General features: G+C 38.8%; 1 protein-coding gene across 4 annotated transcripts in view; it reads right to left on the bottom strand.

Moving 5' to 3' along the window:
• Positions 1-17,432, bottom strand: part of MYO9A (myosin IXA) — a 149,629-nt gene that overhangs the window by 111,714 nt on the left and 20,483 nt on the right. For all 4 annotated transcript variants that reach the window (XM_086471911.1, XM_086471909.1, XM_086471908.1 and 1 more), the window contains exons 2-4: positions 7,783-7,877; positions 3,611-3,673; positions 2,233-2,332 (exon numbers count right to left, since the gene is read on the bottom strand). In XM_086471911.1, the coding sequence (XP_086328037.1) occupies positions 2,233-2,332; positions 3,611-3,673; positions 7,783-7,877 (258 nt within the window). The remainder of the gene's footprint in view (positions 1-2,232; positions 2,333-3,610; positions 3,674-7,782; positions 7,878-17,432) is intronic.

Here is a 17,432-nt window from a genome sequence, read left to right as displayed (position 1 = left end):
CTAAGAGGGAGACACACATGGCACCTGAGCTCCTGATGAACTTAAAGTAAGGATCTTATCCTGCAAATCACTCATTTCAAAAACGGATAAATGTGACTAACCAGCACAGAAAATATTGGGCAAATTGCTGGTTATACAACAGCAGGTATACCTGACATTGGTATGAGATACGGAGAAGTCATCCAAACTCAGGGGATAGCTTAAGCAGATTTGCTTTTTAAAAAAAAAATATTTTTTTTTTTCAAACCTGCTCCCTACATTTACAGATGAACAAAATAACAGCACATTTTGAACAGATTATTTCTAATCTGCAATGCATAATGCACGCTTGGTTTTCATAACACAACGTGATCTGAGGAACCTGGGAGAATGAAAACAATGCCTGACTCAAGGACTGACTCAGTCCTTGACTTAAGGGGCCTGGTTCAATATTTTATGGCTTTTCAATTTTAATACTTAATTTTTAGTTAAACACATAGGTTTATTTGTGAGTTTGTTCTTTTTCCTTTTAAAAAGGCAGGGATTTCTCTAGAACACATTTAAGAAGCTACTGTAAATGCTCAAGGGTCATTTTATAATTGTCCCCTTCTACATTTCCAAAGTTTCTTTTCCCATTCCTCCACTATCTCTTTTTTCTCTCCTTCTCCTCCTTTTTCCCCTTTGCCTCTAGGGCATGGGAAAGCTGTTACTGCACTGTCAGAAAGCCTTAATATGAAATGATGCCCTGAACACACCTAAAGAAGCCATTTTCCCATAGTTGTCAGTGTTAAATGGTCTCTCTAACACCAAACCAAATTATTAAAAATTTTAAAAAATATTATAATAAAACCCCTAAAAATTCAAACTATTGTCCATACACTGTTCAGGCAAGTCCCGAGTCTGCTTCCCTGATCCACTGGACATACCTCAGCATCCTTCTCCAGCCTACTCACCCACAGCATCCTAATTTAGATTAAAATAAACATTTCAACCTAAATTACTGCATTCCTACTAGTTCTACACACTACGTGCCATTGGATTTACAACTTTACTTTAAATATTAATGCCCTTAAAGTGCTATTAAAAAAAATACTGTAATTAAAAGCAATGTTTTCAACTAACATAAAGCTACCAGATTGCCCAACAAAACCTGTGAATCTGACAAAACATTCAATCTAAAACATCTTGGCACTTTCCTGCTGCAAAACAGCAGCACAGATGGTCGTGAAGATTACACCACGTTCTCCAACTAACGCCTGAGGCACAAAGACAGGGAGCAAAAAGCCTTCAGCTCTCAGTACGTTACTCTGTGCACATTTCCTGATCCTGCTAAGAGTGGGTGGGAGTCGTTACTATTACAACAGATTTTGGCTTTGATAGCCCGCTTCAAAAAGATCTTCCAAAAGCCCCAGGTAATTGAGACATATTCTGGAGTTAAACTATATTTCCAGAAAATCTAAAGGCTATTTGGGTTGCACTGTGGGCACAAGTTTCTCTCCAGCTTATGGGTTAAATCACTCTTATCGCTAATCATGTTTCAGCTCCAAGAAAATTGCAATTAGTTAAAACCAACACATAACCTAACTACTCTTCCACATATTCCTACTCCTTTTTTTCTTTACTTTTTGAGCGAAGAGCAGTAAAGTACCTATTAACAAGCATCAGTGGACAACTGCATCTTAAATACCTAAAGTAAATCAGATTTTCCAAAGTATGAGTTTATCTGGCCATTGGCAATACCTCACTCAATTTTAATTCACACATTTTCAATGGTTGCTTTGTTTTTATATATATTAAACTTACTATATTGTTAAATTCAAAGGATCATGCTAACAGCCAGCCATGAAGCTACAGAATTAGGACTACCTCATGCAAGACATTATATCCTGAAGTGCTACTAGTATCACACATTTTCCCCTTTTCTCTTACTCAGTAGACAGATGTTAATGAGTAAATGACATTCACACAGACAACAGATACATTATTACTGTTTCTCCCTTCAACAATTAAAACCACAATATATTTAACATATCCCAAGTAGAGGACAAAAATGGAAAACATGGATTTTTTTTTTTTCCCATTACTATCAGGTGTTCAGATTGCCAATGCAGAATTACTTCCAATGATGGAAGACTGCCTATGCAACATTAAGACAACCCATTTATACTGCTCCACACACTCTCTTTATTAGCATTAAATATCAGCAGTAGAAAAGGCAAGACCGTGTATCATAGTCCTGTACAGTATTCCCACCTGGTTGAGGTAATGATATTCCTCAGGCTGCTTCAGATGAAATGCTGATCTCTCCTCCTCACTCGCTCCTGCCAGGAGGTAATAAAATACATGGTAGTTCCTGGTGACAAATAAAAAGAAAAAAAAAAAAAAAAAAAGATGTTAAGACTTCAAAATAAACAGCAGCATTAGGCAAAGAAGCACATGTAAACCTCATAACCTGAATTTCCAGCTTCCAAACTGAGACATGAACACTGTTTAGAAACAGCCCGTACCCACTTTGCAGAGATGTAAAAGATTAAATTAAGTAATGCAGAATGACATCCCTCTTTTCCATCCAAGGACATCCACTGCCCTAGAATACACTTAAAAGAATTCCTAGCCGACATCATCATGTTTTCCTTCAGAAACATGTGCAATGCCTACTTATTTATTAGAATCAAAACAACATATTTCCTTGCAATGCAGAAATAATTATTTTTACTACCTTATTACTGTTAAAAAGGTAAGAATTTTGCAGTTGCAGTTCCGTAATACAGAACTGTAAGATCTTCCATTTTTATGGCTACTCAAATATCCAAAATACTTGAATATTACTAATACTAAAAATACACCAAGTGACACTCATCTGTTTTGCTTCACGACAGCTCTAATACAGATTAATGCTAAGAGCATAGCAGTATTTCTAAAATTAAAGCTTTGCTTGTATGTTGGATGTTTTCCAAGACAAACCAAGTTTAATCATCTTGCAACACCCATTTGTCAAGGCTGTATATGCTATTTAACTTTGGGATCACCCACGAGCATTCGAGAAAACTTCTCGCACAACATCTATCTCAAAAGGGAAACACAAAGAAAAGTGCCAAGAGTTGAAAGACAACTAGAAGCAGCAAATTTCTTTAAAATCAGATTAATAATTACAGAGAGAGGAGTCTGTAACAAATAATATGTTGCAATTAGGAAAGAACAATTTGCTTAAATTTGCTGTCTATATAATTTTAGCTTTTTCTAGAGGCCCTTCTGATGCCTTCAACGTGTTAAGAACTCAGAACCAAAATATCATCTTCCCCCCACAATAAATTAGATATTAAACAGCTTACAAGTTGCACAAGAAAATGAATGGCACGTAATAATCCATATGTTGTGAATCATAAAGACAACAGAAAATAGAAGTCAAGGACTGTCAGTAACATAACGGAGTTTATTTTCCCTGGGTAGTACATTCCTGTCTAAACAGCAAAATATAAAATGCATCATCTATCTTTGAAGCACAGGGTTAGGAGCAGGAAAACCCTGATCCCTTCATGCCAGCTCAAACAGGGTTTTAAGCTACCTGTGCCATGCTATTGGCACATATAGAAGCCAAAATCAACCCTGTAAGCAAAATACAGGCACCTACCGTTCATTGTGCTCCTGATAGACTAGCCTTGATTTCTCCAGAAGGTACTTTTCAACATAGGCTCTGGAAGGAAAAAATAAAGGCGTTATTCATTGACCCAATATTCACCTTAAATGAATACAGCTTTACCGGGACTTTTCAGACTTAGTATGCACAAAAAAAGAGAAAGTTTCAGCCTTGTTTCACTTAGTTATATAAATTTCTTCCTAGGCAGAACAAGCCCAATATTATGTTTGGCTTTTGAGGTTTTTTTGGTTTGATACAAAGCCAACACTAACTTGGATATGAAAAACATGATCTCAGATGCGTTAGCCTATGGGCAGGGAGCGCAGGGGGAAATTTTGACAGCAATGAAGAATCTCGGATACCTATTTAATCCAAAGCCAGCAAAATAAAATTGCTTGCAGACCAAGATTTGTGCACACAAGAAATATATCTGGGTGCAAAAGTTTGCAAGATCAGATTTACTTGCAGAATCAGTTCTCAAATCATCATTCCTCCTTCCAGAAGAGCCACTTCTCAACAAATACCCAGGTTATTAACTTGTGGCTACAATCAAAGCAAACAATTGCAAAAGCTCCTTATTGGAGTTTACATTTTATCCTAAAAGCCTCCACAATAGCCATGTTTAATTTACATATTAAATACTTTTTTCAAGCTTCTAGAGCTAAAACAAGCTTCAACAGGTTTTTTCTTCCAAACAATACTCAATACTAACCAGTAACGACAGAGATTTAAAACCCAGAGTTATAATTGGCAGTTGTGATGATGTAGCTGTGCTTTTCCAGCTACACACACCCAGTCACGTGGCACTGACATTACCAGCCACGTATGAATCGGGAAAGCCAATGAACCTTGGGCACAGTAGGACAAGGAGGCGCCTCTGTGCTCGCTTCTCCACCATAGTCTCCAGATGGGGAAGACAGACATATTTATTACTCAGTAATTCTCCCCTCCTTTCACTAAAAAATAAAATTAAATAAATCATTTGGACGTGCTGCAGAGGCTTTGTGACAACTCTTATGGCAGCTCTTAGGAGAGGCTACTGGAAATTGCATATCCAACCCTCAATGGGATGATCTTGCTGGACAGGAGGAGTAAAGACGACAGAGAGCAAAGCAGTATTATTCTTCTGTATGCTGTGCACCAAAAAGGTTTATTCTTATTTATTCCCTGAGAGGAAGCTGAGAATAGTCTACAGCTATTCCTTGCTGACATGTTGTTTTTGTTTTTTTTTTTTTTCTGTATCCCCTTTCTAACCTCAAACCAATCTTTCCTTTCCCAGCCACACCATAAATTCACTGCAGGCTCAGGGAAAAGATGAGTGAAAAAAGGTATCAGAGTGTCCCAGATCCCACTCACATCCCTGGGTGGCTCAGCATGCTGCTGTACAACTAACTGGATCATGTCCACCGCCCTTGACATTTCATCCCCTTCCCCTGTGATTTCTGCTTTGTACAGACACCCCACCCCCCCACCCCCCCAATCCCTCTCATGCAATAATTTAAGTTGGAAAGGTCTTCTAGAGATCTTCTAGTCCAAATCACTACTGAAATCAGGGCACATTTTTTTAAATTTTATTTTTATGGTTTAATTTTTTTGTTTATTTAATACCAAATAAAATTTTGTTTATTTTTTACCAAAATGCTGTTTTGGTAAAACACCCCTTGTTGCTTAGTGCAAAGGTCATAACGAGTACATGTGCCGAGAAGAACACATGTCCCCTCTTGTAATAGGATAGTGAAAAGGAAAACCAACTGAAATATAAAAAGCTAGATGTCTCTGATTTCTTTGTATTTACTGTTTTCAATTATGTCAAATCTACCTTTAAGAGTAAAGAAAAGGAGTTCTAAGAGAATGATTTCGTGTAAAATACTCATTTAAGCATGCTTCAGAGCCTGTACTTAGCATCCTAGGTAAGATCATCTGAAATCTGAGACTAAATTTCGTATACAAATACCAACATGCAAAACACCCAAGCACAGCATGTTTGAGAGCTCCAGCTCATAGTATTTGAGATACAGCCCCATGCCATTGCACAGATTTACCATTATACCAGTGTACTGTTGCTTTTAATTAAAACGTCTCCTATCTGGCTCTTCTGCAATTTTATGGAGCGTGTCAGATGTTGAGGCTTTTGATCATCTTATGAGGACTGAACAGGTTGCAAAGACCTTCCTCCAGAACTCGCTTATCATCGAACAGGACATAATAAATTCATAAAGCCTTATGGGAATGCACTTAACTGTAGCCATTGCTCATGCTCCATCAATTTTAAAGACATCTTCAAAGACTTCATTTCATGGGGCGGAGTGGGCTGCTACTAAAGCTTTTGGCTATTACATCTCAAGTTTAAATTCACTTCAAGTTTTGGGTCATTATATTCACAGGGTTTGCAAGCAAATATCTAACTGCTATTTTCAGCCTCTGAACAGAGCAAAATTCTGATTTGGGGCTGCAAATTACAATTACATTAACAAAGCAAATAGTATGCAAAATACAGGCTGATAATTGACTTGGGTTGTTCTTAAAATCTATGCTAAGTTTTTAAAAAAATTAAAATACTCGTGATCTTCTTTGTAAGACTAAGGAAAAAAATTGTTGTCTCGTACGCCAGGAAGAACTCACAGTGGATTTTTTAAATGTCTTTTTTATTTTCATTGGGGCAGCTGCAAGCTTATAGGAAAGCACGGTCACATCACACTGTGCAACCAAAGACCAAAAAAGTATGGGTTTTTAAATAAGAGAGAAAATGCCTCTTATTTTATGAACTAGAGTATACAAATACACTGTTACTTGCATAGAGCTGACAGAGCATGCCGATATAATAGGCAAGGCATTTGTGTGATTCTTGTTACCCTGTGTTTCAGTAGGTATTAAAAAAAAAAATTGAGGCTTATCCTTTTAAGAAAACTGTTCACCAGAATTATAGGAGGGGAAAAAAAAAAACAACACAAAAAACAACATCAGATTTGACATAGGATGAAAAAACAGCAGGAAGGTACACAGAGTACCCAAGCTCATTTGAAAAATTAATGGAAGCTATTTGTGTGATACTGTTCTGCAGGAAAATAAAAAAGAAAAAATTTAAAAGTAATTCTCTAAAATAACAACAAGGTCCCAGCAAGAGATCTCTTGCTGCAAAAATTATACAACCCCTGGAATGCCACTTCTACTCTTCGTTTCTCCAACTGAGTTAATTAACCCGGACAAAAAGCGGAGTTCACGAAGCCTGCTCACTTAGAGCTAGCTTGAGTCACTCTGTGACGACCTGATGCTGTGTAAATTGTCTAAAACCAAAGGGAAAGCCTGGCTTAGGTAAGCCCACCCAGAAGGTTTCATCCGTAGGCTTCCAATCGTGCAGCACTTCTGCTGCAGCCCTCCCCAGGGGAAGGAAGGTTTGAATCACAGCTGTACGTCCCATGAGCTTTTGGTAGAATCGTTACGTTGGAAGAGACCTCTAAGATCATCAAGTCCAAGTAGCAGAAGAGATGCTGAAATAAACTGTGAAGAACCATGATGGAGACAAGCATCTCCTTGCAATGGCCTGGGGGGGGGGGGGGGGGGGAAAAAAAAAAAAAAAAAAAAAAAAGAGGCCCTAACTGGTCAAGGGCTGGCTTAAAGAGAGACCTCAGGGTACAGACAGAAGCATATTGGGAATTAGACAGCGATCAAGAAGAGCCTGGCTCCATCGCCCCCGTAACACTCGTTGGGCAGCTACAGATTTAAAGCCCCCCCTCGGCTTTCTCTTCCTGAGACTGAGCAAAGACAGCTTGCTCAGCCTCTACTTCCTATCATATGTTCCAGACCCTAACCCATTCTAGCTAAAATGTTCCGCTTTCCTCCCTTAACTGCCATCTCAAGAGGAAAAGTTCCATTTCAGTTTAATTATAAAGTTGACATCATGGTTAAGGAAATCGTAACTGGCTTGAAGCCAGCTCAGGTGTATTCACACTTCAATGTGCAGCTTGGATATGCCAACATTTTCATACCAATGGATTTAAACATGCTAAAAAAAAAAAGAAAAAAAATAAATTTCCCTGCTCTCCATTTCAGGAAACATACTGGCCAAAAAAATTAACCTTCTTTTCTGTGTACCTCCTACACAGCCTATTTAAGCTCTTTGTGCAGGTAAAAGTATGTACAGCATCTTCAACCTGGTTCTCACTTACCCTCTCACGGTGCCCGTCTCCTGATAATTCACTTGAATAAATTTACCAAAGCGACTCGAGTTGTTGTTATGGGCTGTTTTTGCATTTCCAAAAGCCTGTGAAAAGAGAGATGCCATCATTACACTCATAAAGCCACCCCTTCATCTTATTTATATGCACATCACTAACAACTTAACTTTGGGGATTTTGCTATCACTGTATAATTAATAAAAAGCATATGGCGAAAGTTAGTTGAATGGTCTACAAAATAGTAAGACGAGCTTCTGGGGCCCATATTCACTTTCAATTTTGTATTCATGAAGGGCAGATAAACACTGTTTAAGAATAAAGTGTTAGCTGTACAAGAGAGATTTAATATTTGAAGTTATTATAGTCTATATTAAGGCTGTGTTTTATTCATTTAAATAAATATAAAAGTACACTGCTCCAACAAGACTCTCAACTTTAATGAGCTAGAGGAAGCTGCTTTTTCATTATATATGGAATTAGGAGGAAAAAAATGCTTTGAAGGCCACTCAGATGTTAGACAATGTCATATATAGCACCAGCATAACCCAGAGTATTTTCAGCATTTCAGACACTGTCGTTTCAATTTGCTGCTCTTGTTTTTCTAAAATCAAAATGCTTTTAAGCCTTTATTATGCAAAGCTTTTATTGAAATCCTGCCTTACCGAGGCACCTAATACAGAGAGATGTTTATTGGCATTTAAAAGAAATCTCTGAACAGAAGAGCTGTTGGAAACCTGTAAGAACTGCAGCTCAGCTTCACTGAAAACTGGTATTTTCAATTGTGCCTAAATCACTTCAATAATAATCCAGCCCACAGTGACAGAATCTGTCAAGCTGCCAGGTCCAATTAATGTTTCATTTATTAAACCAGTTTTGATAATTATTCACCTTTTCTTCTAAGTCAAACTTATTTAAAGTAATCATACGCAAGATAATTTCTAGGTGTTTTTTGTCTATGGACTTCGTATCACAATTACAAACACACTTTGTGCTGATGCTTAATATCAGAGCTTGGCTCCGAGCTTCCAATAGATTTATTCCCTACTCGGCTTTTTATCAGAAAAGATTAAAAGGGCTTTACATCTATAATCTGAAGCTTTTCAAATGACCTTTTCAGATTTAACTTTGCAACTAAAAGCAAAAAATAAAGACAAAATTAAATGAAATCTTGGCAAAAAGCCATTTGACACCTTCAGTACCTGTGTGATGCGTACTCTTATGTCTACTTTTGCTGTCCCTGGCAGATTTATTTAGCAATCTGGTTAGATTTAATGATTTAAGAACTGAAGGACATTTGCTAGCAGAATAATGACGTGATTGCCCCCCCCGCCCCATTTGAATACAGGGTTTTGTTTAAACTGAAGCTGTTGCATATGAATTTGCTGTAGTTGAGTAAAACAAGTTCTGGGATAGCCAAAACCTGCTGAGCAAGCAGATTATACTTGTAAGATTACTTCCAACACACAGCTAAGGTTCACTCTCCTACAGACGTTTCACATCTTTTCAGGCTGCTCATACTTGTTTTCTGCTTATTCCCCCCAAAAATCCTCCCCACACCCAGCACCTCTCCTCTACTCCACCCTCGAAGATGCCCACGCCTCCAGGTGACCACTGAAGCCCTCAAAACTCTCCTGGTGATGAAAATCCAGGCAACCTTTCTCCAAAAATAGGCATTTCAGCCTTAAAAGACAGGATGCTATTTAACATTCCAAAGGATTTACCTGTCCGCCTCCAGGTATTTCAGTGAGCAGAGACACAGCAAGAAGCTTATAAGCAGAGTACATTGATATTCAACACAAGGTAGCGCATTGCCATATATTGAGATATTAATTTTAAATTATATTAATTATGTTACGAGCATTTTCCTGCAACAGGATTGACTGTAATCTGAAACATCATATTAAGGCAATAAGATAGATGTTCCATATACGTAATTAACATTGCTCACTTGAGAACAAACGAGCCAGCAGCAATATGAACTTGAACAGACCAAATGGAAGGCAGCCTTATTTTAGTCACCCTTTCATATTATTTAATAAAGAATTTAAGCAAAAAAACAGTATTAAAAGGAATTTCTGGTTCAGTTTGTTGTGCTTATACCTTAAGCACGGAGAGAAATAAGGCCTATATATTAGGATTTCTTTGGGAAAAGCCTTACCCAGGAATAAATCTCTTCTATTCTGTATCAAGGAACATTTAGAGTCAGTTTTAAATATCAGAATGGGAAACTGCAAGAGTCCTCTTTTTTTTATGAGCCTTTTTCTGGATTAACATGCCAGACCACATTATATTTTATAACCCAAACACCTACAGAAATCATAACCCATAACATCCCTCTTTCATGCATTTTTCTTTATTGCTGATGTAAATGAAAAAGCCCTTTGGATCACATCTTGTTAAAACCCAAGGCTGACTCTATGGCAAAGGCACGCTGGTGAAGGGCCAACAAGTAGCTGAAGAAACGCCTGGTGTTTAACTTGAGACAACTTAATACATTTTTGTTTGGTTTACTCACCGTGTTTCTTTAACAGAACTATTGGGCTATGAAAAAAAGTGCTATTAATTCAATTTACGCATGCCTAATCTATATATACTTGAACAGGACACCACGTCCTTTGGCAACCAGGGCATAATATAATAGTTCAGCTTCGGAAAACACAAAATGAGTTATAACTACTTCCCTAAAACAAATTATCTTCTGTTCATATTATTTCCCTTTACTGACTCATTGATTTGAAGCTGCTGAGCAGCTCAACACACAAAAATCCGTAACAGCATTCCTAAAATTCTCGGGGAGACCAAAGCTTTTACTGGCCAAGGCTCAACATTTCGAAGGAAACAAAATTCATTACGCTCCTCTGTAGGAGCCAAGCATCCCTCTGGACCCAGCGCTGGTGATTCACCAGAGAAATGAGCAGCTCCACTCCTCCTGCCTCCTACCACCCTCCTGCACAAAGAGATGCTTATCATGGACGGCAGGGGAAAAAAAAAAAAAAAAATTAACAGTTTCATGGCTAAATGCTTCACGTTTCTCCTCGCCTGATCCTGAAGGCTCACAGTCTCTTCATTTTGGACTGAAAATAAATGCAATCTGGATTGATAACAGCCGGAATAAGGCTTATTTTAATGTCTTTCCTGAAATAAGGTTATTTTCCGAACCCCTGCACCAAGGAAAACACCACAGCGACCTATTCTCATATGGCAATGACAATAAGATTCTGTTACATAGATAATCCTAATTGAATGTCATTCCCTTATAGAATAACAGTTTCTGTGGCAAAAGCGCTAGCGGACACACATGCCTTTGCTGGCGTACTTAAGGTCCCCAGCCCTGCCCTTCTCAATGGAGCCTCCAGCACTCACCCTTAGAGGGAAAAATAAATACATCATTTTATCTTTGCTACATACAAAGAGAAAGGTAGTAATAGACAAGAGCTTTTAAATGGTTTCCTGTCTACTTGAAGTGTAAATTAAATTTTTCAGAAAGTCATACCATGAATACATCAGAAGAAAAGCAAGCCAACTGCTTAAATCTCAATGCAGGCTATGCCATCATGGAATAGTTATATTAATAGTTATATTCCACTGTGGGGCACTGAAGGGAGCAAGACTTAGTCACGCTCATTTATGCTGGGGACAAGAAATAGGTTAATATCAGACAAGAGACTGCTGGAAGACTCGTATTCCCTGGTTTAGTGTGAATTTTAGAATTCCTGAAGCAAATGTATTCATAAAGTATGAATGACTTGTAACTGTCTAAGAAAGTGGAAACTCAAAGCATCAGCCAGCAATATAGCAGCCAGGGAAATAAAACACTCATCTGAACTTGTGCAACACAGAGGTGCTGGTAAAGGACAAGAGGGGTGCAGAGACCATACGATGCCCAAGGTGTAATGCACGCAGACTGCACTAAAGCAGAGTGCATAGGAGAAGTCTATTTACCATCAAATAACATAAACACAAGGCCAGGGTCAGAGTTAGGTGGACATGACACAAGCGATGTAACGGCCAGGATTCAACGCACATGTCAGATGTGCATTCGCGTGCTTTACCTACAGCTTCTGTTAGAGAAGCCCAGCATACGCTTCCACAGAGTGGTGGTTTTAAACATCACCTGTAATTTATTTGCAGATTTCAAGGTTATTTTTCCCAATATTCTATATATTATGCTTAAAAAAATAATTCAGAAATATATTTATTCCAAAAGAAAACACTCGGGGGGAAAAAATAGCATATTGAAATTTACTAATTTTAATGTCTTTTTTTATGTGACAAGGGCATTCACTGGCTTTTTAGTTCTCTGTAGTTACTAATTCCTTTCCGCATCTTGAAAGATAGACAGCTGGATTATAAAGATCACTTTTGTTTGTTCTCATTCAACCTGCAACCGATCTCCCAGCACTCTTCTGTTCCTGTTATATTGCTTTTTAACAGAAATATATTGAATTATGGCCAGAACACAAAATGCATCTAGACTACTTAAATTAGAGCCTTGCTAAATCCCTTTTTATTATTGCTTCTGCCCTGGAAAATAGTTCTTTTAAAACTGCAGCTCACTGATGATAAAATCTATCAACTTGAATTGCACTGCTAAAACTATACCACTTTGACATACCTCCCCCACTTTCGGTTTCCATAAGGAGCCCTAAGACCCACCTCTATGCAGCAAAGAGCACGACACCTAAGTAAGCACCTAAATAAGTACCAGAGCCAAAAAGTATGAGCTACAACATGCCTTTTTGCAAAGTAAAATAGCATTTGTGTGAATCCTTCAAGGCGCTGCTCTGTGTGGCCAAGTAATAATACTGAATATCTAGTTTATAGCAATTAAATACGAGTTCAAGTGCTGACACCTCATTCTTTCATTCTCTTGGTTGTGGCTAGATGTTCCATGCTGCCTAATGAAACCATCAATGCTTTTATGGTAAAAAGCACAAACCACAAAGTTTTTGTAGGGTTTATGCTGCAATGCTTGAGAAGAGCTCTCACCGAGAATGACCTGCAACCCTGAACTGCCAAACACTAAGCAGACCTTTAAAACCTTTTAAAGATTTCTCTTGTTATTCTTTCTTCAGTGAGCCACTGGAGCACATTGCAGAACCAAAACCCAATTTTCCATTTCAAAACACAAAGGTGACAAAGCAGTTTAAACACAAGGTCTATAACGACAAAATATGTTCATTTTTTCTATTATAAACAAATAATGTTTTTCTCAAACATTATAGGAAAAAAATTCTCCTGGCTTTTGACATGAGCAGGAGACCTTGAATGGCACATAGGAGTTTAAAAAAAACCACATCTGCACCGACCTATCTAAAATCTCCCAGGCTCTCATACGTATAAGGGTGTATATACAACTCAGACCAATTCAAGAAACATTTTAAGGTACTCCCCTCATCTGCACCCCCTGTTTAATCAATAACCCCCATAGCATCTTCTGGTTGTCAAAAGCTGCAGCACAACAAGATTGCATGAAATAAAACAACTCAATATTTTTAAAAGAAAGTATTTGCAAAGATCCAGCTGCTGTTGTACTACAAGAAAAAATAACTTAACAAAATATTAAAAAAACTAGATCTACGTTTTCCTTCCTTGCAATGCAACAAGTCTGTTGCAGGCAAAAGAAGCAAGTAAAAGCACTCAAACCTTTGCAAGCCCTGCAGCAGCTGGCTGTTCAAAGGTGCTGGTGATTCGTTCCACAGCGGACATCCAACTCCCCATCAAGCCAAGAAACAGCAACACGATTTTTTGCTTACAAGCTTCTCAACACCATGTAGTTTTCTGTTTCTTCCCATAAAATTACTAATGCAACTTTTTAAGCTGGCACAGCAACCAGAAGATGCAACCCTGTCCTCTCCTTCCTTTTCCTTCCCCACCAAAGAACCTTTCAAATACATGACCTGCAAATACTTCAGAAAGAGAAAGTCCAAAGGACAGACACCTGGGAAGTGCTGATGAGACCTTCCTCTCCCTCCTGTCCATACGGACCTCACAGAGAACAGGTCCCTACGGACAGGCTCACAAAGACTACTTGAAGCTCCAAAGCCATATTTAAGGGGTCTCCCCACTCCAAACATACATACCACTCATTGCACTTATGAAGGCTAAAACACTCTTCATCCCACTGTCAATGACAGCACACCCTTCACTAGGCAGAATTAAACTCAGCAGTATTCTTTCGATATAAAGCACATCTGATACTTCATTTCATAATTATAATTATTGGACAGCAGCCAAGTGAGCTCTACCATATTAACAGACGTACCTTCTTGTAATTTAACTTATGTACAGAATACTACTCATGATACAGGCTATGAAACACCTTTTTAATTTTTTTTTTTTTTGTTATAGACAGTTTCTGCCAACTAAAAATGTCTTATCATTGTAAAATATTTGCGCTAAACCTACCTGACCACTGAGGTCTGCAAACTGAGACTATTCATGGGCAGCAATCCCCTCCTCTGCTGAATCAAGTTGCCATCCTGGGATGGAGCAATTAATCAACAAATCTTTTGCAGCAATTAGGCTTAAAATAAAGGGTCAGTTAAGACAGCTTGTCTTTGTGCACTTAGAGTTCACACTGCCTAATTCAAATATGGGATAAAATGACTTTTAATGGGAAAGCACTGATTTGAAGATGGTTTTGGGGTCAATTCCATTACATACATACAGTGTCTGTAAAGGAAATATCAAGAGGACCATTAAATACACTTATAGAGTAAGATATCCTAGATAAAGTACTATAAAAATCATTACAACATGCACTTGTTTAGGAGATTTAAAGCTCTGCTGATGCAGATGCTCTATCAGCTATGTAAGAAACAGGATTTAGCATCTGCATTCCTGGCAAATGCTTCAACATTGGCAGAATATTCCTCCTTTTCTCATACTTAAGCACAGGATCAGCCCATTTCAGCTTCCTCCTTTTAAGCAACATTCCAGGAAAAAAGGAATTACCACGTAACCACGATGCAACAAAATAAAACCCCAAAACCAAACCAAAGCCTCTTACTTAAGTCCTCTTCCCGAACAGGGACAGTTTTCCTGTGCAAGTGCTGTAACAGGAAAAAAAACCTTGCTAAGCTGGCAGACAGTCATCAGCAAATGTTGGTACGGATGGATCCTGGAGGCAGAGGCTGCCAAATCCATAACGTCTGGCTCACATCCCTGGTCCTCTGCTCATACTTTTTTTTTTTTTTTCCCCCATGTAGGGTGGATGGCCCTGGGAAGAGCAGCCAAATGCACGTGTTTTCCAGCAAGATTGCTCACATTGGCCAATAAACCAATGTTTTGGTGGAAAAAAAATCTTAAGTCCGAGTTCAGCTCCAGATTTACAGAAGTACCCCAAAATGAAGCGGGGTACCTCAGGGTTACTATGGTGATCTCTCCAGCCCAGGGGATGCTTATGGCTCCCAACTGCAGCCAAAGGACAAACTTTGCTACATCAGATGCAGATAGCAAGTGTCTGACAGGTCCCCAGGACCAAGCAAAATCTCCTTAATCCGTGCTTCTAATGATGTTTTCATACTGGTAGATACAAAATAACCACCCAGCAATAAAATAGCCAGTTGAGAACAAGTTATGGTTTAATAAGGAGACTTTATGCTCCCCCAGTAGGCAATACAAGTACCATAAATGAACACCACAGTGGAAACAAAACTGCATGTAATAGTGACAGATTAAAAAACCTTCATATATACTTCAGGTCGTTATCAAATAGGTTATACTATATAACACAACATCAAGTCATACCACAATTTCCTCACCTTGCATAACTCATTTTTAGAGAGCTAGATTAAGTACAGCGATGCACCACAAGCAGCTGATGCTGCAATTAAAAATACTCTGTAACTGCTAGAAATAACCCCGCATCATGTCAGAACCGCAGCTGATTTCCTCTACTTCAAAAAAGTCTTACTGCAAATAACAGAGCAGCTCACATCCCTTGAGCCAAGGAAAAGACGACATACGCAGCATGAGGATTGCCCTTTTTCTCAAGGTTGAGGCTTTTGAGTCTCCAGAGCTGTTGACACCTCGTATCTCACCTGCTGTAAAGCCACTGTTCAAGAAAATATGACTTCTCCATTTCCAAAACCAGACAAACATCCATGTGTTTAAGTGCTCTGCAGAAGTCGGGGTAAATCACTGCCTCCAAAGCACCTCCCATAGCTTTTTAGTGCATTGAGCATTACAGATGGCTGGCAAAGGCAGTCCTCACCTGTTGCTCCAAAAGTAACATGGTTTGGGTCTTTTTGTCCGGAAGCATGTTGTCTTGGAAACGTTGATGTTTCAAATGGTTATACACACGACACCTCAAACCAAGTAGTTTTTTTAAAAAAATATATAGTTCCATTGTGTAAAAACATCTATGCAGGACACTACGTTCCTTTAGGACAACCTCAGAGGACAACACATTTAGATATATGTGAGCTCTCATCTCTATTGTCACTTTTTGACAGCTCTAGTAGCACTCAGAAGCGCTTGCTGGAGCTGCGACTCACTTATTTTAAGAGTTGGTGATGACAGGCTGGCATTTCCAACGGCTCGCCCGGGCTGGGACTCTTGGTGCAGTGCTGCTTGCTTTGGGCGGTGGAGCTGTGGACCTCCAGCCCAAGAACAGGTCTGGAAAAAAGCCATCAAAGTTTGGGGAGGTCTTCTTGAAAAGGCACATCTCCAATGCAATGCCAATGTCAGCTAGAGCTAAGAGACGCTGCCTAGCATAGAAGCGAAATGCCATGCATCGACAAGAATCTCATCCCTTGGAGAGGCATCTCCACCAACTTCCACCCCCTTCTCAGCAACTATCAGCTTCTAAATTAGGGAGAGGCATCTGGTCTGCTGTACAATCGTTGGACACCCTCCAGCCCTTGGAGGGGGCCTCTCAAAGTCCCTTCGAAATTTTTTTTTCCCTTTTTTTAATATAATCATTCTACATGGGGCCATAAACATTTAGAAACGAAGCTTCAAATTCCCACTGCATACTTGTATAGCCCAAAAAATGCTAAAAAAAAAAAATAATAATTGAAGCATTCACTGCTCTGGGCCTGATACAAGTTTTCCTGCAGTTTGTCACCAAAATCAATGCCACAAACCGAAAGACAGGAGAAAGTGTCCCTACCGTAATGCTTCCCATCTGGAACCTCTTAGTAGAGGCACGGAGCTCTCATGTATTTTTTACACACATATTTTTTCCTGCTTTTCCCAAGAGAAATATGTGTAATGAGGAAAAACAAAAACACGTTAACAGCAACAAAAACATACCACTGTAATACGAGACCCAGCTTGGCTTCTGCCTGTGTTGTCCTTCCTCTTAGACCTCAGCTACTTTCTGCTAGTTACAGACAAAAAATAATACACGCCCTCCCCTCCAGAAAAAAGAAAAAGAAAAAAAAAAAAAAAATCAGAGCTCTGCCATTAAGTCAACACAATAAAAACCACATTTGTTTTCTGCCATGTAAAATATCACATGAGTAAGGACAAGGTTAAACGTGAATATACATGTCTCCAGCCCCTCCCTGTTTTTCTGTGGGATTATATAAATAATCCACAACTCTTCTTGATGCAATTCCAAAATTTCAAGCGCTACTAAGCTGTAGCATCACATTTCCCTGCATCATACGCAGTTAAGATTATTCGCTTAC

The sequence above is a fragment of the Leptosomus discolor genome, chromosome 11, assembly GCF_034619465.1.
Source record: "Leptosomus discolor isolate bLepDis1 chromosome 11, bLepDis1.hap2, whole genome shotgun sequence".
Taxonomy (NCBI): Eukaryota; Metazoa; Chordata; class Aves; order Leptosomiformes; family Leptosomidae; genus Leptosomus; species Leptosomus discolor.
The sequence above is the reverse complement of the archived record's forward strand: the minus strand, read 5'-3'. Positions and strand labels throughout refer to the sequence as shown.